Raw genomic sequence first — 24,592 nt, forward strand, 5'->3', positions numbered from 1 at the left:
CAGGGGGACATTGTGGGACATTGGGTGTGTCCCAGGGGGTTATTGTTGGACACTGGGGGGGGTCCCAGGGGGACACTGGGGGGACATTGGAGAGGTTCCAAGGGGGACGCTGGACAGACATTGTGGGGGTCCCAGGGGGACACTGGGGAGACATTGAGGATGTCCCAGAGGGGACACTGGGGAGTCCCTGAGGGGACATTGGGGGAGGTCCTTGTAGGTACATTGGGGACTCCCTGGGGGGACATTGGGTGGGTCCCAGGGGGACACTGGGGGGTCCCTGGGGGACATTGAGGGGACATTGTAGGGGTCCCAGTGGGACATTGTGGCACACTGGGGGGTCCCCGGGGGACACTGTGGGACATTGGGGGGGTTCCCGTTCCCGCGCTATCTCGCTCGTCCGCCAGGGGGCGCCACATGCCCAGCGAGGCCCCGCCCCATTACGTCACTCCGCGCCCCGCCCCCTGGCCGCGGTGCACTCTGGGCTCGCAGAGATGGCGGCGCTCAGCGCGGGCCGGGCGGTGAGCGGGGGGACGGGACACGGGCAGCGAGGGGACAGCGGGCTCAGCCGCGGGGACTGAGGGCACGGAACGAGCGGGGACATCGCTCTGGGGGGGGACACCGGGTATGGGGGCGTCGGGCAGGGTCAGGGGGGTCAAACGGGGTCTGACCTCTTCGTTCTCTGGGCTAGGAGGGGTCATTGAGGGCTGGGACGGTGTGGGGGGGTCCGTGAGGGGTCACTGAGGGCTGGGGGGATCACTGAGGGCTGGGGGGTCCGTGAGGGGTCACTGAGGGCTGGGGGGGTCAGTGAGGGCTGGGGGGTCCGTGAGGGGTCACTGAGGGCTGGGGGGGTCAGTGAGGGCTGGGGGGTCCGTGAGGGGTCACTGAGGGCTGGGGGGTCCGTGAGGGGTCACTGAGGGCTGGGGGGATCACTGAGGGCTGGGGGGTCCGTGAGGGGTCACTGAGGGCTGGGGGGTCCGTGAGGGGTCACTGAGGGCTGGGGGGGGGTCACTGAGGGCTGGGGGGTCCGTGAGGGGTCACTGAGGGCTGGGGGGTCCGTGAGGGGTCACTGAGGGCTGGGGGGGTCACTGAGGGCTGGGGGGTCCGTGAGGGGTCTGAGGGGCGTCAGGGAGGGTTGGGGGGGGTCGGAGGGGGTCGCTGAGGGCTGGGAGGGTCCGTGAGGGGTCAGTGAGGGTGGGGGCGGTCAGTGAGGACTTGAAGGGGTCAGTGGGGGCCGGACAGGGTCAGTGAGGGGTCAGACGGGTCAAATAGGTCTGGGGGGGTCCGTGAGGGGACAGTGAGGGGTCAGATGTGTTCGGGAGGGTCAGTCTGGGTGGTTCAGACGGGTCTGGGGTTCAGATGGGTCGTGGGGTTCAGTCGGGTCTGGGGGGTCGGTGTGGGGCAGAGTGTGAGGTGAGAGCCGGGGGGCTTCACTTTGGGGTGGAGGAGTTTCATGCTGGGTTGTGGGGGTGTCATTTTGGGGGTGACACTTTTGTCTTGGGGGGAATTTTGGGGGTGGGGGGCACCCCCTGTTGGGACTCTGTGACCTGTGGGGGATTGGGGGGCACCCCCTGATGGGGCTCTCTGACCTGTGGGGATTGGGGATCCCCCTCTCTGACCTGTGGCACCCCCAGGGGCTCCTGCGTGCCCAGAGCCTCGGGGCATGGCGGGCGCTGGGCACCTCTGCCACCCTCCTGCAGCAGGCACAGGCCAAGGTGAGCAGGGGATCTGGGGGTTTGGGGGGACAAAAGAGGCCCAGGGGGGAACTTCTGACCCCCCCGAACCCCCTGAGAGGATGGGGGAGGTTTGGGAAAAGGCCTCAGGGGAGGTTTGGGTGGGATATTGGCAATTGGGATATTCCTGGGAAGGGCGATGGGGTGTGACATCCCCTGGGGACATGGCCAGTGGTGGCCCTGGCGGTGCTGGGGGGGTCTCTGAGGTTTTTCCCAGCCAGAAAATTCCCCGATTCCGTGGGAATATGGCTGAGGGAAGGGCTCAGTGTGACCTTGAGGCGCTGCCCTTCCCTCAGCTCTGCCTCCTGGCATTTCACATTTGTGCTCTGGACATTTGATTCCAGCTTATTTAAAGCTCCTCATTTGTGACTCTCAGCTTTCCTTCCTTCCCTCCCTCCCGTCCCTCCTTCCCCATTCCCTCTGGGGGTTGGAGTTTCCCTGGCATTGCTGGCAGGGAATTCCCTGGGCTGGGATTAGGGGGTCCCACAGGGAATTCCAGGCTGGGGAAGGAGGGGAGGGGTGGGTGGGACATCCCAGGAGTGATCAGCGAGGTTCTGTTGTGGTCTGGGCCATGAAAATGGGGCTTGGCAAAATTCCAGGTGCTCCTGAGGGCAGGGAGAAGCAGTGAGGGGATTTAGGAACACAGGGCTGTGCTGGGATATTGGGGAAAATTGGATATTTGAGAAATTCCTCCTGAAAAGAGAAGTGGGGAGTTCCCAACCTTGGAGAGATCTGGGTGGGATATTGGGGAAATTCCTCTTAAAATGCCTGTCCAAAATTCCAGGAGATCCTGAGGGCAGGGATGGGTGAGGGGATTTAGGAACACCAGGCTGTGCTGGGATATGGGGGAAAATTGGGTATTGGGGAAATTCCTCCTGGAAAGAGAAATGGGGAATCCTCATCCCTGGATTTGGGTGGATTATTAGGGAAATTCCTGCTAAAAATGGCTGTCCAGAAATTCCATAGGATCCTGAGGGCATGGAGAAGGAATGAGGGGATTTAGGAGCCCTGGGGTGTCCCTGGATATTGGGGAAATTCCTCTTGGAAGAAGTGGGGAGTCCCCATCCTTGGAGAGATCTGGGTGGGATATTGGGGAAATTCCTCCTAAAATGCCTGTCCAAAATTCCAGGAGATCCTGAGGGCAGGGAGCAGGAATGAGGGGATTTAGGAACACCAGGCTGTGCTGGGATATTGGGGAAATTCCTCCTGGAAAGAGCAGGGGAGAGTCCCCATCTCTGGAGAGATTTGGGTGGGATATTGGGGAAACTCCTGCTAAAAACAGCTGTCCAAAATTCCATGGGATCCTGAGGGCAGGGAGAAGGAATGAGGGGATTTAGGAACACAGACTGTGCTGGGATATGGGGTTGGATATTGGGGAAATTCCTCCTGGAAGGAGAAGTGGGGAGTCCCCAACCTTGGAGAGATCTGGGTGGGATATTGGGGAAATTCCTCTTAAAATGCCTGTCCAAAATTCCAGGAGATCCTGAGGGCAGGGATGGGTGAGGGGATTTAGGAACACCAGGCTGTGCTGGGATATTGGAGAAATTCCTCCTGGAAAGAGCAGGGGAGAGTCCCCATCTCTGGAGAGATTTGGGTGGGATATTGGGGAAACTCCTGCTAAAAACAGCTGTCCAAAATTCCATGGGATCCTGAGGGCAGGGAGAAGGAATGAGGGGATTTAGGAGCCCTGGGGTGTCCCTGGATATTGGGGAAATTCCTCTTGGAAGAAGTGGGGAGTCCCCATCCTTGGAGAGATCTGGGTGGGATATTGGGGATATTTCTCCTAAAAATGAGTGTCCAGAATTCCAGGACATCCTGAGGGCAGGAATGAAGGGATTTAGGAACACCAGGCTGTGACTGGATATTGGGGAAAATTGGGTATTGGGGAAATTCCTTCTGGAAAGAGAAATGGGGAATCCTCATCCCTGGATTTGGGTGGATTATTAGGGAAATTCCTGCTAAAAATGGCTGTCCAAAAATTCCATAGGATCCTGAGTGCAGGGGGAAGGAATTGGGGGATTTAGGAACACCAGGCTGTGCTGGGATATTGGGAAAATTCCTCCTGGAAAGAGAAATGGGGAGACCTCATCCCTTGAGAGATTTGGGTGGGATATTGGGGAAATTCCTCCTATAATGGCTGTCCAAAATTCCAGGAGTTCCTGAGGACAGGGAGAAGGAATGAGGGGATTTAGGAGCACTGGGGTGTCCCTGGATATTGGGGGAATTCCTCCTGCAAAGAGAAGGGAAGAATCCCCATCCCTGGAAAGATTTTGGGGTGGGATATTGGGGAAATTGCCAAAATTCCAGGACATCCTGAGGGCAGGAATGAAGGGATTTAGGAACACGGGCTGTGACTGGATATTGGGAAAATTCCTCCTGGGAAGAGAAATGGGGAGTCCCCAACCTTGGAGAGATTTGGGGGCGATGTTGGGGAAATTCCTCCCGAAATGCCTGTCCAGAGTTCCGTGGGATGCTGAGGGCAGGGATGGCTGAGGGGATTTAGGAGCACGGGCTGTGCTGGGAGCTCTCAGCAATCCCTCCAGGGCATTTCTGCAAGTGCTGGCCAGGACAGGGTCCCTCCGTGGGGTCAGGAGTGCTCAGGGTGGTGTCACCCCTGGGGGAACAGGGACAGGGACAGGGACAGGGACAGCTCCGTCCTGTGCTGGCTCTGGGCCCCTCAGGACAGGGACAGGGACAGGGACAGGGACAGGGACAGGGACAGGGACAGCTCCGTCCTGTACTGGCTCTGGGCCCCTCAGGACGGGGACAGGGACAGGGACAGGGACAGGGACAGCTCCGTCCTGTGCTGGCTCTGGGCCCCTCAGGACAGGGACAGGGACAGGGACAGGGACAGGGACAGCTCCGTCCTGTACTGGCTCTGGGCCCCTCAGGACAGGGACAGGGACAGGGACAGGGACAGGGACAGGGACAGGGACAGCTCCGTCCTGTACTGGCTCTGGGCCCCTCAGGACAGGGACAGGGACAGGGACAGGGACAGGGACAGGGACAGCTCCGTCCTGTACTGGCTCTGGGCCCCTCAGGACAGGGACAGGGACAGGGACAGGGACAGGGACAGGGACAGGGACAGCTCTGTCCTGTGCTGGCTCTGGGCCCCTCAGGACAGGGACAGGGACAGGGACAGGGACAGCTCTGTCCTGTGCTGGCTCTGGGCCCCTCAGGACCAGGCTCCAGGGTCTGCAGCATGTCCAGGATGGATTTGGGGAGGGGGGCTCAGCCTGGAGAAAAGGGGGGATCAGGGGGGACCCTGTGGCTCTGCCAGGAGGGGACAGCTGGGGACAGGGACAGGACAAAGGGACACGGCCCCAGGCTGGGCCAGGAGAGGTTTGGGTGTCCCCAAGGGTCCCTTGTGGGGACATTGTGGGGATTTCCCTCCTGTCCAGCCCTGCACAGCTGTGGAGTCTCCATCCCTGGGGGCATTTCCCAACCCTGTGACACTTGGGGACAATGCTCAGCGGTGGCCTTGGCCCTGCAGGGCTTTCCCAACCCAAACATTCCACGTCCCCAAGTCCCCATCGCTCCGCGTCCCCGTGGGTGTGACGTGGCTCAGGTCCCTGGGGGTCACTTTGTCCCATTTTGGGGTGACCCTGCTGTCACCTCCCCAGTCCCAGAGGGCTTTGGGGTGACCCCGCTGTGTCCCTGCAGTCGCACAGGGCTGAGGGGACATTCCAGGTGACAATGCTGCCGGGGGACGGCGTGGGCCCGGAGCTCATGCACGCTGTCAAGGAGGTCTTCAAGGTATGGCCTGGCCTGGGGACACCAGCAGCAGCTGGCCCCGAGTGTCCTTGAGTGTCCCTAAATGTCCCTGTGAGTCCCTCAGTGTCCCTGAGTGTCCCTCAATGTCCCTGTGTGTCCTGGGTGTCCCTAAATCTCCCTGCTTGTCCCTGCATGTTCCTGAGTATCCCTGAGTGTCCCTAAATGTCCCTGCCTGTCCCTATGTGTCACTTAGTGTCCCTAAATGTTCCTATGTGTCACTTAGTGTCCCTAAGTGTCCCTAAATGTCCCTCTGTATTCCTGAGTGTCCCTGTGTGTCCCTGCAAGTCCCTGCCTGTCTCTGAGTGTCCCTTAATGTCCCTGCCTGTCCCTGTGTGTCACTTAGTGTCCTTAAATGTCCCTGTGTGTTCCTGCCTGTCCCTGAGTGTCCCTGAGCATCCATGTGTGTCCCTAAGTGTCCCTAACTGTCACTGTGTGCCACTTAGTGTCCTTAAATGTCCCTGAGTGTCCCTGCCTGTCCCTGCTTGTCACTTAGTGTCCCTGAGCATCCCTAAATGTCCCTGTGTGTCCCTAAATGTCCCTTTGTGTCCCTGCGTGTTCCTGAGTGTCCCTGCGTGTTCCTGTATGTCACTTAGTGTCCCTCTGTCCCCCTGAGCGTCCCTAAATGTCCCTGGTGTCCCTGCTTGTCCTGCTTGTCCCCGAGTATCCTGCCTGTCCCTGAGTGTCCCTGCTCATCCTGCCTGTCCCTGTGTGTCACTTAGTGTCCCTGCATGTCCCTGTGTGTCACTTAGTGTCCCTGCATGTCCCTGTGTGTTCCTGAGTGTCCCCAAATGTCCCTCTGTGTCACTTAGTGTCCTTGAGCATCCCTAAATGTCCCTGAGTGTCCCTAAATGTCCCTGCGTGTTCCTGAGTGTCCCTGCTTGTCCCCGTGTCCCCCTGAGCATCCCTAAGTGTCCCTGGTGTCCCTGCATGTCCCTGAGTGTCCCTGTGTGTCCCTGAGTGTCCCTGCTCATCCCTGCCTGTCCCTGTGTGTCACTTAGTGTCCCTAAATGTCCTTGAGTGTCCCTGTATGTTCCTAAATGTCCCTGCGTGTCCCTGCCTGTCCCTGTGTGTCACTTAGCGTCTGTGTGTCCCCCTGAGTGTCCCTAAATGTCCCTGGTGTCCCTGCCTGTCCCTGAGTGTCCCTGCTCATCCCTGTCTGTCCCTGTGTGTCACTTAGTGTCCCTGCCTGTCCCTGTGTGTCACTTAGTGTCCCTGCATGTCCCTGTGTATTCCTGCCCGTCTCTGAGTGTCCCTAAATGTCCCTGAGTGTCCCCGCGTGTCCCACAGGCAGAGGGTGGGTCCCCATTCCTGCAGGGGTTTGGGATATTGGGGTAATTCCTCCTAGAAATGGCTCTGGGGCAGTGGGGGAATCCCCGTCCCTGGAGGGATTTCCAGCCCTGTGGATGTGACACTTGGGGACATCCCAAGGGTGGCCTTGGCAGTGCTGGGGTCACCTCAGAGGGGTTTCCCAAGGGAAATGTCCCACAGTTCCATCAGTGCCACTGAGGTGACCCCTCCTGTCCCTGAGCCTGGGCCTGGCTGGCTCAGGGCTCCTGTGGTGTCCCCTGTGGTGTCCCCGAGGTGACCGTGGTGGCCCTGTCCCTGTCCCTGTCCCTGTCCCAGGCTGGCAACGTCCCCGTGATCTTTGACGAGCACCACCTGAGCGAGGTGCAGAACACGGCGTCCGAGGAGAAGCTGGACCGGGTGGTGGACTCCATGAAGGAGAGCAAGGTGGCCCTCATTGGTGAGCACCTGGGCAGTGTGGCCTTGTCCCTGTCCTTGTCACCCCTTGTCCCCTTAGGCTGTGCCAGGGGAGGGTTCTGTGGGATATTGGGACAATCCCCCTGTCCTGACCCCGCTCCGTGTCCTGCAGGGAAGATCCACACACCCATGGAGTACAAGGGAGACCTGGCGTCCTATGACATGAGGCTCAGGTGGGGGAAATTAATTCATTCGTTCATTAATTAATCGTTAATTAGTTAGGGGGGAGAGGAAAAGGCTGAGGAATTCTGTGTGGGCTGGGAAACGAAATTTCAGTGGGACCCTGAGGGATTCTGCAGGGGGGGTGGCCCCAGTTGTGTCCCCTGGCACTTGGAGGGGACGGTCACTGGGGAAAAAACATTAATTATTGTTATTATTAATGTCATTATTAATTAATGAGTTATTGGGAGGCAAAACTGCTGAGGGAGCATCCCTGGCCAGGAGCTGTCCCTGCTCACCCTGGGGTCCTGCAGAGAGGGGTGACCCCGGGGACTTGCAGGGGACAGTCACTGTGGATAAAACATTAATTAATGCTATTATTAATGTCATTATTAATTTATGAGTTATTGGGAGGAAAAACTCCATAGCCAAGAGCTGCCCCTGCTGACTCATCCTTTTTCCCTGGAAATTCTGGAGGTGGTGAAGTGGCTTTCAGAATTTGTCACTGGGAAAACCCTGTTAATTAATAATTAATGAGTTATTGGGAAGCCAAACTCCTGAGGCCAAGAGCTGTCCCTGCTGACTGATCCTTCTTCCCTGGAAATTCTGGAGATGCTGGGGTGGATCCCAGAACTCCACACTGGACAAACCCCATTAATTAATAATTAATGAGTTATTGGGAAGCCAAACTCCTGAGGGAGCTCACCCTGGGGTCCTGCAGAGGGGGTGACCCCAGTTGTGTCCCCTGGCACTTGGAGGGGACATTCACTGGGAAAAAAACATTAATTATTAATTAATGAGTTGTTGGGAGACAAAACTCCATAGCCTGGAGCTGCCCCTGTTGACTCATCCTGCTTCTCTGGAAGTTCTGGAGATGCTGGGGTGGATCCCAGAATTTGTCACTGGGGAAACCCTGTTAATTAATAATTAATGAGTTATGGGTCCTGAGGGACCATCTGTTCCAGGAGCTGTCCCTGCTCACCCTGGGGTCCTGCAGAGGGGGGGTGGCCCCGCTGTGTCCCCAGTGCCCAGAGGGGACGCGGTGACCCCGGAGCAGCCCCGGTGACCCTGTCCCCATGTCCCCATGTCCCCAGGAGGAAGCTGGACCTGTTTGCCAACGTGGTGCACGTGAAGAGCCTCTCGGGCTACCAGACCCGGCACAACAACCTGGACCTGGTGATCATCCGGGAGCAGACCGAGGGCGAGTACAGCTCCCTGGAGCACGAGGTGGGACATGGGGACAGCCTGGGACAGCTGCAGTGGCACCTGCACAGAGGACAGCTCCAGGGGGTCCTCAGAGTCTCCAGAGGGGCACCAGGGAGTCCTCAGAGTCCTAAAGGGGCTCCAGGGAGTCCTCAGAGTCCCCAGAGGGGCACCAGGGAGTCCTCAGAGTCCCCAGAGGGGCACCAGGGAGTCCTCAGAGTCCCCAGAGGGGCACCAGGGGGTCCTCAGAGTCCTAAAGGGGCTCCAGGAGAGCTGGCGAGGAAGGGGGAAAAAGGGGAAAAAATGGCAAAAGGAATGGTTGGGTTTTAGAGATAGGGGTCAGGGATTATAAAACAGGGGACAAGGGATGGAGGGACAGGAGGCAGGGAATGGCTCCCACTGGGAAAGGGGAGATTGGGCTGGGATCCTGGCAAGGAATTGCTGTCTGGGCTGGAGTTCCCAGATTTGCTGTGGCTGCTCCTGGATCCTTGGAAGTGCCCAAGGCCAGGCTGGATCCACCTGGGACAGTGGGAGGTGTCCCTGCCTATGGATGGGGTGGGAATGGATGGGATTTAAGCTCTTTTCCAACCCAAACCATTCCAGGATTCTGGAGCTCTTTTGCTCTGGGAGAGCTGGGAATGTTCCCCTGGAGAAGGGAAAATTCCAGGGAATGCTCAGAGTCCCTGAAGGGGCTCCAGGAGAGCTGGAGAGGGACTGGGGACAAGGCCTGCAGGGACAGGAGCCAGGGAATGGCTCCCACTGGGAAAGGGGAGATTGGGCTGGGATCTTGGCAAGGAATTGCTGGCTGGGCTGGAATTGCCAGAGAACTCCCAGGAACTGCCAAGCCCTGGCAGTGCCCAAGGCCAGGCTGGATGGATCTGGATCCACCTGGCATGGTGGGAGGTGTCCCTGGGTGGGATGGGATGAGCTCCAAGGTCTCTCCATGATTTCCTGCTCAGCACACTCAGGTCCTGCCTGGAGCAGTGGAATCAGGGAATATTTTGGGATAGGAACACACCCCGCCCCCCGAGCACTGGGGTGGCTGCAGGGGGACAATGCCTGGCAAAGGGACAGTGACACATGGATTGTCCCTTTGGATGAACCCTGGCCAGGATGGAGACACCAGTGGGAGGAGAACTGGGCAGAAAAGGGCAAATCTGGGCTGAGATTAGAACAAATTTATAATTAAAACAAAATTATGATGAGAACAATTCAATAACTGAAACAAAATGGTGATGATGAGAATAATTTAATAATTGAAACAATTATGATGATTAGAAAAATTCAATAACTGAAACAAAATGGTGATGAGGAGAGTAATTCAGTAATTAAATCAGAATGGTGATGATGATGAGAACAGCTCAATAATTGAAACAAGATGATGATGATAATTCAATAATCGAAACAAAGGGGTGATGATTAGAAAAATTCAGTAACTGAAACAAAATTATGATAACGATAAGAACAATTAAATAATTGAAAAAAGATTATGATGATAATTCAATAATTGAAACAAAAAGATGATGATGAGAACAATTCAATATTTGAAACATAATGGTGATAATAAGAAATATAGTAATTGGAATAAAACTTTAATGATAAGAAATATTTAATTGTAAAAATCCCGATGATAGGAATTAATAATAAATATAAATATGTGTAAGAATAATAGATATACCAATACATGTAACACATAAATATGGTCAATAATAATTAATAATAATTATAATGGTAATAATAATAATAATAATGAATATTAGGATAAGGAGAGGGAAGGGGTTGTTGTTGTTGTTATTATTGATAATTATAATTATGATAATTATAATTATAATGATAGGGAAGGGAATATAATTATTATTAATAATAACAATAATAATAGGAGAGGGAAGGTAATATAATAATAATAATAATAGTAGTAAGGCAGGGAAGAGAGGCCATAGCAGGCCAGGTGTGAGGGACAGGCAGGGGTGGCTGTGCCCAGGCTGGGTGTGAGGGCCAGGCAGGGGTGGCCGTGCCCAGGCTGGGGTGGCTGTGCCCAGGCAGGGGTGGCCGTGCCCAGGCTGGGGTGGCTGTGCCCAGGCAGGGGTGGCCATGCCCAGGCAGGGGTGGCCATGCCCAGGCTGGGGTGGCTGTGCCCAGGCTGAGGTGGCCATGCCCAGGCTGGGGTGGCTGTGCCCAGGCAGGGGTGGCCATGCCCAGGCTGGGGTGGCCGTGCCCAGGCTGGGGTGGCCGTGCCCAGGCTGGGGTGGCCGTGCCCAGGCTGGGGTGGCTGTGCCCAGGCTGGGGTGGCCATGCCCAGGCTGGGGTGGCCGTGCTCAGGCTGGGGTGGCTGTGCCCAGGCTGGGTGTGAGGGCCAGGCAGGGGTGGCCGTGCCCAGGCAGGGGTGGCCGTGCCCAGGCTGGGGTGGCCGTGCCCAGGCTGGGGTGGCCATGCCCAGGCTGGGGTGGCTGTGCTCAGGCTGGGGTGGCTGTGCCCAGGCTGGGGTGGCCGTGCCCAGGCTGGGGTGGCTGTGCCCAGGCTGGGTGTGAGGGCCAGGCAGGGGTGGCCGTGCCCAGGCTGGGTGGCCGTGCCCTCCTGTGACATCCCCGATGTCCCCAGAGTGCCAAGGGGGTGATCGAGTGCCTCAAGATCATCACCAGGGCCAAGTCCCAGCGCATCGCCAAGTTCGCCTTCGACTACGCCACCAAGAAGGGCCGGGCCAAGGTCACAGCTGTGCACAAGGCCAACATCATGTGAGTGCCACTGTCACCCTCAGCTGTGCGGTGTGACCGCAGTGTGACCTGCCAGTGTGACCTGCCAGCGCTCCAGGACACCTGGGAGGGACCTGCAGTGGAGGAGAGAGGGAAGGGCTGCAAGGTGGAAATAAAAGATTGGGGTGAGGGCTTGGGAAGGAATTCCTGGCTGGGATGGAATTCCCAGATTTGCTGTGGCTGCCCCTGGATCCCTGGCAGTGCCCAAGGCCAGGCTGGAGCAGCCTGGCATGGTGGAAAGTGTCAATAAATTTCAAGGTCCCTCTCCACCCAAAGCACTCCAGGACTGTGGAGCCCCTCTGGTCTGGGAGAGCTGGGAATGTTCCCCTGGAGAAGGAAAAATCCAGGGAATGCTCAGAGTCCCTGCAGGGGCTCCAGGAGAGCTGGAGAGGGACTGGGGACAAGGCCTGCAGGGACAGGAGCCAGGGAATGGCTCCCACTGGGAAAGGGGAGATTGGGCTGGGATCTTGGCAAGGAATTGCTGGCTGGGCTGGAATTCCCAGAGAATCTGTGGATCCCTGGCAGTGCCCAAGGCCAGGTTGGACACTGGGGATTGGAGTGAGGGAGATGAGGATTTCCTTGGGATTGGAGTTTTTCCCTCACTCTGCTCCCAGCCAGGAGTGAGCAGACACTGCCCTGCTGCTGCTGATCAGATTTATTGATAAATCAGTGCCCAGATATTCCCAGGGCAGCATCTCCATAACAACCCTGTCCCCAAGGATTGTGGGATCATTGGCTTGGGGTCATTCCTGCAGAATCCCAGGCTCTGGAATCATTGATGGGAGCCCCTGGACAGCTCCACCTGGGACAAATCCCCTTCCCATCAGGGAGAGTGGGGGGGAAGCAGCATGAGGAGCCCCAAAGGGCATCCCAGATCCCAATTCCTGCTGGATCCCTGCAGTTCCTGCTGGACCCTGCAGCCTTTGGGATTTCCCTGCTGTCCCCAACCCTTGCTGGTGTTCCCTGTGCAGGAAGCTGGGGGATGGGCTGTTCCTGCAGTGCTGTAAGGAGGTGGCCGAGCTGTACCCCAAGATCAAATTCGACACCATGATCATCGACAACTGCTGCATGCAGGTGAGCCACAGCCCTGAGTGTGTCCCCATCCCTTGTCCCTGTCCCTGCTCCCTTCCCAACCCTCTCTGAGCAGCTGGAACCTCCAGGCCTTGGCACACCGAGCCCACCTGGCCCCAGAATTGTCCCCTGTGCCAGGCAGGAACCCCCCCAGCATTCCCAGCTCTGTCTCACCTGGCCTCTGGGGCCATCTCAGTGCTGCTCCTGGGGGGAATTAGGGGGGACCTGGATTCCTGCAGCCTCACTGGGGCTGGGCATGTTTCTTTCCCTAAAAATTCCCCTTTAAATCCCTAAAAATTCCCCTTCACATACCTAAAAACTCCTCAATCCCCTCTCTGCTGCCCCAGGTTCCTGCAGCCTCACTGGGGCTGGGTGTGTTTCTATCCCTAAAAATTCCCCTTTAAATCCCTAAAATCTCCCCTTTATATCCCTAATAATTCCCCTTTGTATCCCTAAAGATCCCCCTTTAAATCCCTAAAAATTCCCCTTTAAATCTCTAAAAATTCCCCTTTATATCCCTAAAAATTCCCCTTCAGTCCCTAAAACCTCCCCAGTCCCTCTCTGCTGCCCCAGGCAGTTGTGCCAAGCATGGAATGATCAGGGTTGGAGACACCTCAGATCTCACCCAGCCCCACCACACCCGGGCTCTGCCCCCTGTGCCAGGGTGGGGCTGAGCCTCCCCCCAGCTGTTCCAGGCCTCAGAGCCCCATTCCCATGCCATTCCCATGCCAGCTGGTGCAGAACCCATACCAGTTTGACGTCCTGGTGATGCCCAACCTGTACGGGAACATCGTGGACAACCTGGCGGCGGGGCTGGTGGGCGGCGCGGGTGTCGTGCCCGGCGAGAGCTACAGCGCCGAGTACGCCGTGTTCGAGATGGTGAGCAGGGATGGGCACCCCTGGGCCACCCCAGGGCGGCATCCCCGAGGCTGGCAGGGTGGCACCGCCCTGTCACCGTGCCCTGTGTCCCACAGGGAGCCCGGCACCCCTTCGCCCAGGCCGTGGGCAGGAACATCGCCAACCCCACGGCCATGCTGCTCTCGGCCTCCAACATGCTGCGGCACCTCAAGTACGTGCCGGGCTCCCAAGGGGGGTTTGGGGGGGGTCTGGGGGGGCTCCTGAGGGGCTGACCCCCTGCTTGCCCCCCTTTTCCAGCCTGGAATACCACTCCAACATGATCTCGGACGCGGTGAAGAAGGTGATCAAAGGTGGAAAAGTGAGTGTGGGACACAGGGTAGGGCTGGTGGTGCCTGGGTCACCTTCTCTGGCTGCTTTCTTCTTCCCAGCTGCAATTCTGGTTCCTCTCCTCTTCCCAGCTGCAATTCTGGTTCCTCTCCTCTTCCCAGCTGGAATTTGGGTTCCTCTCCTCTCTCCAGCTGCAATTCTGGTTCCTCTTCTCTCTCCAGCTACAATGCCAGGCCCACAGCTGTGTCCAGCCCCTGTGGTCGTGTCCTGGCCCAGGAGGGATTTCTGGCAGGGCTGGGGGATCCGCCATGGCCTTGTCTCCATTTGGGTTCTTGGCAGGGACCTTCCACGGCCCCATTCCCACGCCAGGTCCTGGCAGGGCTCTCAGGGACCTCTCCATGTCCCCATGTCCACCCCAGGTCCTGGTATGGTTCACAAGGGATGTTCCACAGCTCTGTTCCCACACCAGGTCCTGGCAGTGCTCTCAGGGATGTTCCACAGCCCCATCTCCACCCCAAATCCTAACAGGGCTCTCAGAGATCTCTGCATGTCCCCATTCCCACCGCAGGTCCTGGCAGGATTCTCAGGAACCTCTCCATATCCAGATTCCCACCCCAGAGTTCTCAGGGACATTCCACAGCCCCATTCCCACCCCAGGGCTCTGAGGGACCTGTCCATGTCCCCATTCCCACCGCAGGTCCTGGCAGGATTCTCAGGAACCTCTCCATATCCAGATTCCCACCCCAGAGCTCTCAGGGACATTCCACAGCCCCATTCCCACCCGAGCTCTCAGGGACCTGTCTGCGTTCCTGTTCCCACCACAGGTCCTGGCATGGTTCTCAAGGGACATTGCACAGCCCCATCTCCACCCCAAATCCTAACAGGGCTCTCAGGGATCTCTCCATGTTCCCATTCCCACCACAGGTCCTGGCAGGATTCTCAGGAACCTCTCCATATCCAGATTCCCACCCCAAGGCTCTCAGAAACATTCCACTGACCCATTCCCACCACAGGTCCTGGGAGGACTCTCAGGGATGTTCCACAGCCCCATCTCCACCCCAAATCCTATCAGGGCTCTCGGGGATCTCTCCATGTCCCCATTGCCCCCACAGGCCCTGGCAGGGCTGTGGAGGGTCCCTGCTGCCTCTGCCTGCTCTCCTGTCCCTGTGCCAGCCGTTCCCCCGTTGTTCACCAGAGCCTTTCCCCGTTTCTCCCCTCCCTGTGTTGGATTTGCAGGTCCGGACCCGGGACCTGGGCGGTTACTCCACCACCTCCGACTTCGTCAAGTCCGTCATTGACAACCTGCACCCCAACTATGGGGCTTAGGCCCCCCTGCACCCCAACTATGGGGCTCAGGCCCCCCAGCAGCTCCCCCTGCACCCCAACTATGGGGCTTAGCCCCCCCCAGCGCCTCGGCCCCCTCCCCAAACCCCTCCCACCCCACCGGGAGGAGCCCCAGGAACCTTCACCCTTCCCCATCCCCACAGGAGGCGACCAGTGCGGAGTTTGGGTTTGCTGGGTGGTTCTGGGGGGATGTGGCAGCGACCCAAAATCATTGGCAGCTCCTTGGGACATTGGGACCACCCACCATGGCTCTGGGACCCCCAATTCCCATGGGATCCCCATTACTGGATTATCATTGCTGTGGGACCAGTGGGATGCCCAGATCCCTGTGAGACCAGGACCTTGGACTGGGGGACCCCATTCCCATGGGATCCCTGACTGTGGGACCCCCCCCCTTTTCTATGGGGTCATTTTGACTGTTGGACCAGTGGGATTTGTGGGATCCCTGTGAGAACAGGACCTCAGACTGTGGGAACCCCATCCCCACAGGACCCTTGTAACTGTTGGACCAGTGTGGGATTTTTGTGGGACCCCAGTGACCCCATTCCCGTGGGGCCCATCCCATGCAGCTTTCAGCAATAACCAGGGTGCCGTCCCCCACCCTGCACCCCCTTGGCAGCTGCTGGCACAGGGTCCCCATGCCATGGGGTGACCCTGGAACACTCCAGACCTGGCACAGGGTGGGGGGGTGACCCTGTGCCCCCCAATCCATGGGAATTGGGGAGCTGGGAGCCGATCCCGTAACGCTGTGCCCGTGGGGCTGGGCCTGGTGCCACTCCGGGCTGTGCCATCGTGTCATGCTCTGTACTCTGCTTTGCTAATAAAGGGTCCAACGCTTCCCTGCAGCCCTGCCCTGCCCTGGGGGGACCCGGGGCAGCTTTTGGGGTGCTGAGCTGGGGGGGCAATGCAGCCCTGCCCTGCGGGCACCTGGGGCTGCTGAGCTGGGAGGCCATGCTGGAACCAGAGCCCACACCGGACCTTGGGGCAGAGGGCTCAGCAGCCCCTCCCTGTGTCCCCAAGGCACAGGACAGTTTTGGGGGTGCAGAGGGCTCCAGGGAGCCCAAGCCCCAGTGCCACAGCCCAGCCTGGGGCCGGGGGGACCCCGGTTTTGCAGGTCCCCCGTTGGTGCCCCCCTAACCTCCGGTCTCCTTGCAGGTGCGCACGGCGGACATGGGGGGCTACTCCACCTCCATGGATTTCACCCAGGCCGTGATAGATGCCCTGGAGGTGCAGTGACCTCAGCCCTGCCCCTGGTGTCTCCAATAAAGTGGCCTCAGGTGTGACCGTGCTGCTGTCAGTGTCCCCCGGGCCGGGCAGGCTGCTGGTGACAGGGTGACCCCCGTGGGGACAGCCTGGGCACCCCCTGCCAGCCACGGAGCACGACAGGAGGGATCAGCAACAACCTCAGCCCTTTATTGGGGTTTGGGCAGCCCTGCACTGCACAGGCAGGAGGGACACGGCCTGGGGACAGCCCCACACGGCCGTGTCCCCAAGGAGGGGACACAGACACGGCCTGGGGACAGCCCCACAGCCCAGGCCCCAGGGAAGGGACAGGGGTTGGAAGTTCCACTCTGTAAGGCACAGTCCCGGGGCTGCTGCTGGCCACAGGGACTCACCCAGGCCACCAGGGGCTGTGACACGTTCCAGGTGGCCACGGTGGCACAGGACACAGCTGGGGCCACCAGGGGAGCAGGGGAGTGGCCACTCCTGGCTCCTGCCTGTCCATCAGTCTGTCAGTCCGTGTGCTGACTGATCTCTGCTCCCTAATCCTCCTCTGAGTCCTGTGCCACTGCCTTCTTCTTCTTCTTCTTTTTCTTCTTCTTTTCCTCCTCCTCCTCCTCAGGCTCTACCACGACTTTCCTTTTCTTCTTGGGCAATGGCTCCTCCTCTTCCTCCTCCTCCACCCCGTTCTCCTCGGGCTCTGCCTCTGCTTCTGACTCCTCTGGCTGCTGCTGCTTCTTCTTTTTCTTCTTCTTCTTGGCACCCACATCGTTCTCCTGCGGGGAGGGGAGCCCCACATCAGCTCTGACCCCATCCTCCCCTCCTGGGGCACAGAGACCCCTCCAGGACCCCCCAAAAGGGTCTCACCCCCTCCCCTCACCTCTGTCTCCATCACAGAGTTCTCTGCTGCCTCCTCAGCAGCTGCTGCCAGCGCCTCCAGCCGCCGCTTCTCCCTCTTCTTCCTTTTCTTCTCCTTCTTCTCCTGCCTCCTCTTCACCTCAGCCACCACCTCGCTGGCCTGGGGACACGCAGGGGACGTGAGCCAGGGCAGGGTCCCGGGGTTCGTCCCCACACCCGGCCCTGGTCGGATCAGACTCATTAAATCAGTCTTTGGCCTCCACAGTGGGTCAGGATGGCACAGTGACATCACCTCCGACAGGGCCCTCACCTTCATCTTCATCCCCCAGCACCTCAGCATCATCTGCCTCACCAGAGCATCTCACCATTACCTTCATCCCCTCCAGCATCACCTTCATCACCACAGGCTCTCTGCTTCATCCCCCCAGCACCTCAGCAACACCCTTATCACCAGAGCATCTCACCATCACCTTCATCACCCCAGCATCTCACCTTCACTTCATCCCTCCAGCATCTCACCATCACCTTCATCACCACAGGATCTCGCCATTATCAACCCAGCACCTCACCATCATCTTCATCACCTCCACCACCACCTTCCACCATCCCAGCACCTCCACCCCCTTTACACCTCCCATTCCCAATCTCCATCCTCTGGTACCTCGTTACTGCCATCTTTATCTCCCCTAAGGCCTCACCTCCATCATCTTCATCACCCCAACACCTTCATCATTTTCATCTCAGCACCTCACCTCCGTCACTTCCTTCACTCTTCCTGCACCTCACCTCCATCTTCATTCCCCTGGCACTTCACCATCTTCATCTCCCCCAAGAACTCACCTCCTCCTCCATCTCTCCCACAGCCTCCATTTGTCACCCTCACCCCTCTTCTTCATCCCTCACCATCCCCACCTCCTCCTCCTCACCTCCACCACGGCCTCCTTCATCACCTCCAGGTTCTTGCGGGGCGGCTCCCCGGTCTCGTAGAAGGCCAGGCGCTCCTCCACCTGCTCCCGCAGCTTGTCCCCAAAGACACTGGTGGGGACCTCTGTGGGGAGGGCACAGGGGGGGCTCAGCACTGACCCTGCACCCCCAAACCCCCCCGAGAGCCCCCCGTGCTCTGCTCAGCCCACAGGAGTCACCATTCACCGGGGTGAGATGCTGTTGACGAAAAATGTTCCCATCACGGCAGAGCGGCCCCGAATGCCCTGAGTGCCCTCCTGTGCCCACCTGGCACCGAGTGACAGTGCCCACCATGACAGTGCCCACCCTGTTTGTGCCCCCCAAAGCCCCCAGCCCACCTGAGAAGCAGTCGATGCGTGAGGCGATGGTGCACTTGTTGGCCAGGTAGCGCGAGATCCGCCCCTTGTTCTTGGCGGCGGCGCGCCCGATGAAGGTGGAGTGGAAGATGAGGCCGTACTTGGGGGTGTTCCCCCGCGTCTTCAGCGCCCTGCGAGTGCCCAGGGAGGGGTCAGGACCCCCGAGCGCCACCCCCACCCCGGACAGCCCCTCCCCAGCCCGCCGTGCTCCGGGGGTCGCTCAGACTGGGGCTGGCTGCTCACCCCCAGCGGGTCACAGCCGCTGCCCCACGGCCGCCATCACCGCGACCGCCCTGGGTACCTGAACAGGGCCTTCTCCGCCCCCAGGATCTGCACCGTCGATGCCGGGTACTTGGCCAGGTTGGTCAGGCTGCCAGCGTGCGAGATGAGGCGGGCACCCACCTGGGGCACAGCACAGAGGGGGTTACAGGGGGCTCTGAACCCCCCGAGGGCACAGGGAGTCCCCCCGGCCGGGATCAGCAGTGGAAGTGTCAGCAGCACAACTCAGTGGATTGACAGATTCACTCTGACATCATCTCCAAGCCGGGGAGGTGACAGGGGGGACACTCTGGGGACACTCACCACCTCCCCGATGAGAGCGGACAGGCTGGGGGCCACCTGGCTCATCTTGGAGCGCAGGTACTCCTGCAGCCCCTTGCGGTAGTCGGACAGCGAGATGACGCGGCGCGAGAAGCTCTCGATGTTGATGAGGTCCAGGGGAGAGATGTCCATGCCTGGCGGTGGCACGGGGTCAGTGGCAGGGCTGGGCACCTGGCCAGGCCCCCCTGGTGCCCCTGAGAGCCTTTCTCACCCATGGAGGAGCGGGAGGCCTCCAGGATGGCCTGGGCCTTGGCGCTGTCCATGACGATCTCCTCCAGCCCCTCGAGGCTCTCCTCGCTCAGCTCGCGGCGGTTCCCGATGAATTTGGCCACCCGGCAGTACATGGAGTTCTCGGGGACGATCTTGATCAGCTCGGGGAAGTGATACCCGTACCACTCCCTGCGGGGACAGCGCACGGTCACTGCTGCCACCCAGGCCCAGCCGGCTCTGCGTGTCCCCACCACGTCCCCAATGTCCCCCCTGGTCCACGCCATGGCCCTGAGGCCCGGCCAGTGTCCCCTGGGGAGCTGCTGTCCCTCCCTGGTCTGTACAGGCAGCCGGAGCAGCAGCAGCTGCCTGTGGTAAGCATGGGGAGGGGAAAGGGGATCCCCGAACCCTTCAAACCCCCCAAAACCCATCCCCACCGACCGGACGCGCATGGAGAACGTGTTGATGTCCTTGTCCAGCTGGTCCAGCAGGCTGATGGACTGGATGATCATGTTGTCCACCCGGTGCACGTTGAACTTCACCTTGGCCCGGGAGTAGCTGTGGCCGAGCCCCAGCTGGGCCTTGGCCGCCGACTGCGCCGTGAGGCCCCGGACCAGGGCCGGGAAGTGCAGCCGGATCCCTGCGGGGACACGGGGGACAACGGTGCCACCACGTGCACCCCAGGGACACCTCACAGCCACAGCACCGCGTCCCCCCACTCCTTACCCCTCCCAGCACCCCAGAAACGTCCCCTGTCCCCTCTGTCCCCTCTCACCTCGCATGAGCTCGGCCACGACGCCCCCGGTCTGGCACTGCACCCCCAGCTCCTCCTGCACGGCCGCGCCCATCTTGGCATCGCCCACCCCCAGCACCACCTTCTTCCTCTTGGGGGGCAGCGCCGTGTCCAGCAGCAGCCGCAGGTCCTCGTGCAGGACTCCTGCGGGACAGGGGGAGCTCAGCGCGGTCCCCGCGGTCCGGGGGGGGGGTTCCCGGTGTCCCCGGCCCCGCCGCGCTCACCCTCGGACACGGCGTTCATGTTCTCCAGCGCGCTCTGCGCCGAGCGGAACGGCGAGAACGCCACGAGCTTCACCACGTTGTGGAACTTGCCCAGCGTGAGGACGCTCTCCTCCACCTGCAGCCGGGGGCAACCGGGACGGGGGCTCCGGTCACACCGGGCACGGGGAACGGCCCCGGCACCGCCACCCCCCCGCCGGTTCCCCCCCGCCTCCCCGGTCCTTCCGCCTCTCTCCATCCCCGCTCCCGGTGTGTCCTTTCCTGTCCCCCCCGTCCCCGGTACCCGTTCCCGCCTCTCCCCCCCATTCCCCTCCCGTTCCTCCCCGCTCTCGCCGTTGCGGTACCTGCGGCAGCAGCAGGCCGATCTCCTCCACCTCCCGCACGGCGAACAGCGCGTACCCGGCCGCATGTTCGAACAGCACGTGCAGCAGCACCTGCGGCACCGAGGGCTCCGCTCACCGGGGGAGGCACCGGGGCCGCGCTCCCGCCCATCCCCGCGCCCGGCCCGGCCCGATGCGGCTCCCCCGGCCTCCCGCCGGTCCCGGCGCGTCCCGATACGGTCGGAGGGAGCTCCTGGGTCCCTCCCCACGCCCGATGGCGGCCGATGCGGCCCGGGCCCGTCCCCTCACTCACCATCGTCCTCCCGCCGCCGCCGCCGTCCGGAACTGACGCGCTCTCCCCGCCGGAACCCCGTCTCCTCCCTCCTCCACCAATCAGCGCCCACTGCGCCGCGCCCTCCGCCAATCACCGCAAGCCGCCCTCAATGGGCCCGCCCCGGAGCCAATCAGGCAGAGGAGGGACTAACCCCGCCCCCTCAGCGGCGCCTGCCAATCAGAGCCGGGAGGAGGCGTTCCTTCCCGCCTTTTCCTGCGCGCCAACCAATGGGAGCCTCGCGCGCGAGCCCCTGCCCCGCCCCTTCCCGCGCTGCTCTGTGCGCGCGCGGCCGCACGTGGCGGGAGCCGCCCCCCCACAATGTCCCAATGTCCCCGCGGTGCCACCCCCGGACCCCCAATGGCCCCGCGGTGACAACCCTGAACCCCCAATGGCCCTGCGCCCCCTCCCGGTGCCCTCTGGGGACCCTCAGTGCCCTCCAAGTGTCCCCTGGTCCCACCCGAGACCCCCAAATGTCACCCAGAACTCCCGGTGCCACCCCAGGATCCCCAAATGTCCCCTTGGTTCCATCCTGGAGCTCTCTGTGACACCCCCGGGGTCCTCAGTCCCCTCCGGGACTCCCAGTACCCCTCTCGAATCCCTCCTGTGACCCCCGGTCCCCTTCCGTGACCCCCCAGTCCCTTTTATGCTCCCCCGTGTCCCCCCCCAGTGTCCTCCTTGTGTCCCTTCCCGTGTCCCCTCCCAGTGTCCCCGCCCGGTGCCCGGTTCCAGGCGCAGGCAGCGCGTCCAGGGGAGTTTTATTGGATGCCGGGAGCGCGGGGGGATCCGGGGGGTCCCGGGGGGTTCCGTAGTGTCCGAGAGCAGCGCGGGGGGCCCGGATCCCCCCGGGGGAAGCGGCTCCGGCTCCCGCCGCGAGCGGGGCCGGGCAGGGGGGAGCGAACGGAGGGTCCCGAGGGAGGGGACGGCGGGCCGGGGTCCCGAGGGAGGGGACGGCGGGCCGGGGTCCCTCGGGCCGGTCAGGCCACGAAGTGCTGGCGGAGGTGCTGCAGCAGGTCCGGGGTGAGCAGCACCCGGTGCGCCTGGCCGTGCCCCGGAGCGCACGGGATCGTCACCCGCCCGCACAGCGCCGGGCCCTGCGCCTGCTCCTGCTTGGCCTGCGGGGACAGCCACGCGCTCAGTGTCCCCAAGGGGACAGTGACACCCTCACAGTGTCCCCAAGGGGACAGCCACACGCTCAGGGTGTCCCCCAAGGGGACAGTGACACGTTCACAGTGTCCTCCAAGGGGACAGTGCCATGCTCACAGTGTCCCCAAGGGGACAGTGACACCCTCACAGTGTCCCCAAGGGGACAGCCACATGCTCACGGTGTCCCCAAGGGGACAGCCACACGCTCACGGTGTCCCCAAGGGGACAGTGACACCCTCACAGTGTCCCCAAGGGGACAGCCACATGCTCACGGTGTCCCCAAGGGGACAGCCACGCGCTCAGTGTCCCCAAGGGGACAGTGACACCCTCACAGTGTCCCCAAGGGGACAGCCACACACTCACGGTGTCCCCAAGGGGACAGCCACATGCTCACAGTGTCCCCAAGGGGGTGGGACCTGGGGGGCGGTGCTGGGGTGGAGCAGGGGGTCCTCACCCACCCCATCCCCCGGAATGGGGGATCCCTCAGGATTGGAGTTTGGCAGAACAGGGGGTGCCTCAAAATTGGGGATTGGGAACAGGGGCACCTTGGCATGGATTGGGGCCCCTCAAGAGTTGGAGTTTCTTGGGATTGGGGTTCCTCAGGTACAGGGGATCCCTTGGGACTGGGGTCCCTCAGGATTGGGGTCACTCAGAACTGGGGGACTCTCAGGAAGGAGAGTTTTTGTGACTGGCATCTCTTGGAATTGGGGTTCCCTCAGGATTGGGTGTTCCTCGTGATTGGGGTCCTTCAGGACTGGGGGTTCCTTGAGATTGGGGTCCCTCAGGAATAGGGATTTTTGTGACTGGTGTCTCTTAGAATTGAGTTCCCTCAGGACTGGCGATCCCTTAGAGATTCAGGGTTCCTTGGGACTGGGGTCCCTCAGAACTGGTGGACTCTCAGGAATGGGAGTTTTTGTCACTGGCGTCTCTTGGAATTGGGGATCCCTTAAGATTGGGGTCCCTCAGGATTGGGGGTTCCTCCAGGATTGGAGTCCCCTGGAATTGGGGGGCTCTCAGGAATGGGGGGATTTTGTGACTGCCATCTCTTGGAATCGGAGTTCCCTCAGGAATGGGGGTCTCTTGAGATTGGGGGTCTCTTGGGATTGGGGTCCCTCACATACAGGGGATCCCTTGAGATTTGGGGTCCCTCAGGACTAGGGTTGTTCAGAACTGGGGGACTCTCAGGAACGGGGGTTTTTGTGACTGGCATCTCTTGGGATTGGGGTTCCCTCAGGATTGGGGATTCTTTAAGACTGGGGTCCCTCAGGACTGGGGCTTCCTCAGGACTGGAGTCCCTTGGAATTGGGGGGCCCTCAGGAATGGGGGTTCCTCGAGATTGGTGGTCTCTTGGGATTGGCGATTCCTTGGGATTTGGGTTCCTCAGGTATAGGGGATCCCTTGATATTGGGGTCCCTCAGGATTGGGGCGATTCCTTGGGACTGGGGTCCCTCAGGATTGGGGCCCCTCAGAGCTGGGGTCCCTCAGGAAAGGGGGTTTTTGTGACTGGCATCTCTTGGAATTGGGGCTCCCTCAGGAATGGGGGTCCCTCGAGATTAGGGGACTTCTTTTGGATTGGGGTGCCTCAGAGCTGGGGCCCTCAGAGCTGGGGGGTCCCTCAGGATTGGGGTCCCTCAGGATTGGGGTCCCTCAGGACTGGGGTCCCTCAGGCTGGGCTCTCACCTTCAGGAAGGAGGAGGATGGGAAGGTGCCGAAGGTGGTGGAGACGCCGGCGCCCGGCTGCTGCTGAACCATCTCCCGCAGCGTGTCGTCCTGGGGCACAGCAAGGTCACCCCAAAACCACCCCGGGGGACCCTCCTCACTCACCCCCCGAGCCCCAAAACCCACCCTGGGCAGGAACCAGAGGGGTCAAACCCCACTGTTGTGGGAGGAGAATGGGAATGGGAACGGGAACGGGAATGGGAACGGGAACGGGAATGGGCAGCACCTCGTCCCCTCACTGCCACCAGGTGCCACCAGCCCCAGCCTGGGGACTGCAGGGCTGGGCTGGGGGTGCCCCCAGGTCCCCCCAATGCTGGAGAAGGCCCTTGCTCACCTTCAGGGCATCGATGGAGTTCTTGAGGGCGCAGAGCCGGGCTGTCTGCTCCAGCAGCCGCGCCGAGGAGCTCCTCGCTGCGGACAACGGGAAGGGAGGGATGGGCCGGGGGGACACGGACACAGCTCAGCACTGTCACCCCCTCAGGCTGGCACCCCCAGGGTTCTGGGGGATTGAACTCCTCAGATTGGTGCTGGGCAGGTTTTTGGGGATTTTTACCTCCTCAGGTTGGTACCGGGTGGGTTTTGGGGAGTTTGACCCCCTCGGGTTGGTACCAGGGGATTTCATGGGGTTTGATCTCCTCAGGCTGGCACTCCCAGGGTTCTGGGGGGATTGAACTCCTCTGGCTGGCACCAGGTGGGTTTTGACCTTCTCAGGTTGGCACTGGGTGGGTTTTGGGGGTTTGAGCTCCTCAAGTTGGTACCAGGTGGGTTTTGGGGGGTTTCACTTCCTCAGGTTGGTACTGGGTGGGTTTTGGGGAGGTTTGACCCCCTCAGGTTGGTACTGGGCAGGTTTTGGGGGGGTTTGACTGCGTCAGGCTGGTAC

General features: G+C 60.5%; 3 protein-coding genes and 2 non-coding genes across 10 annotated transcripts in view; 1 reads left to right on the top strand and 4 right to left on the bottom strand.

Annotated features, from left to right (window-relative positions):
• The first annotated feature begins 464 nt into the window (after positions 1-464).
• Positions 465-16,260, top strand: IDH3B (isocitrate dehydrogenase (NAD(+)) 3 non-catalytic subunit beta). 2 transcript variants are annotated; one of them, XM_058804021.1, is made up of 12 exons: positions 465-518; positions 1,632-1,712; positions 5,394-5,486; positions 7,128-7,248; positions 7,378-7,438; positions 8,519-8,651; positions 11,226-11,359; positions 12,349-12,451; positions 13,181-13,327; positions 13,423-13,517; positions 13,604-13,664; positions 16,133-16,260. In XM_058804021.1, the coding sequence occupies exons 1-12, from the start codon at positions 492-494 to the stop codon at positions 16,211-16,213; spliced, it is 1,137 nt and encodes a 378-aa protein (XP_058660004.1). In that variant the 5' UTR covers positions 465-491; the 3' UTR covers positions 16,214-16,260. The 2 variants fall into 2 exon arrangements, with proteins under 2 accessions (XP_058660004.1, XP_058660003.1); XM_058804020.1 differs by lacking the exon at positions 16,133-16,260 and adding an exon at positions 14,870-16,024.
• NOP56 (NOP56 ribonucleoprotein) lies at positions 16,224-20,848 on the bottom strand. The gene is made up of 12 exons (XM_058804018.1): positions 20,830-20,848; positions 20,541-20,630; positions 20,200-20,314; positions 19,958-20,119; positions 19,624-19,822; positions 19,187-19,374; positions 18,958-19,109; positions 18,677-18,777; positions 18,358-18,506; positions 17,983-18,104; positions 17,079-17,216; positions 16,224-16,974 (listed from the first exon to the last, which is right to left on the bottom strand). Exons 1-12 carry the CDS (start codon positions 20,830-20,832, stop codon positions 16,741-16,743), a joined length of 1,653 nt encoding a protein of 550 aa, XP_058660001.1. The 5' UTR covers positions 20,833-20,848; the 3' UTR covers positions 16,224-16,740.
• LOC131557343 (small nucleolar RNA SNORD57) lies at positions 17,285-17,353 on the bottom strand. Its single transcript, XR_009274739.1, has one exon. It is a non-coding gene; the product is annotated as a small nucleolar RNA SNORD57 (small nucleolar RNA).
• Positions 18,177-18,248, bottom strand: LOC131557344 (small nucleolar RNA SNORD56). Its single transcript, XR_009274740.1, has one exon. It is a non-coding gene; the product is annotated as a small nucleolar RNA SNORD56 (small nucleolar RNA).
• A 756-nt stretch (positions 20,849-21,604) lies between the features above and the next one.
• DCTN1 (dynactin subunit 1) overlaps positions 21,605-24,592 on the bottom strand; it is a 53,509-nt gene continuing 50,521 nt past the window's right edge. For all 5 annotated transcript variants that reach the window (XM_058804007.1, XM_058804006.1, XM_058804005.1 and 2 more), the window contains 3 exons: positions 24,047-24,123; positions 23,674-23,763; positions 21,605-21,962 (listed from right to left, as the gene is read on the bottom strand). In XM_058804007.1, coding sequence (XP_058659990.1) covers positions 21,825-21,962; positions 23,674-23,763; positions 24,047-24,123 — 305 coding nt within the window. In that variant the 3' untranslated portion in view covers positions 21,605-21,824. The remainder of the gene's footprint in view (positions 21,963-23,673; positions 23,764-24,046; positions 24,124-24,592) is intronic.

The sequence above is a fragment of the Ammospiza caudacuta genome, chromosome 4 (assembly GCF_027887145.1).
Source record: "Ammospiza caudacuta isolate bAmmCau1 chromosome 4, bAmmCau1.pri, whole genome shotgun sequence".
NCBI lineage: Eukaryota > Metazoa > Chordata > Aves > Passeriformes > Passerellidae > Ammospiza > Ammospiza caudacuta.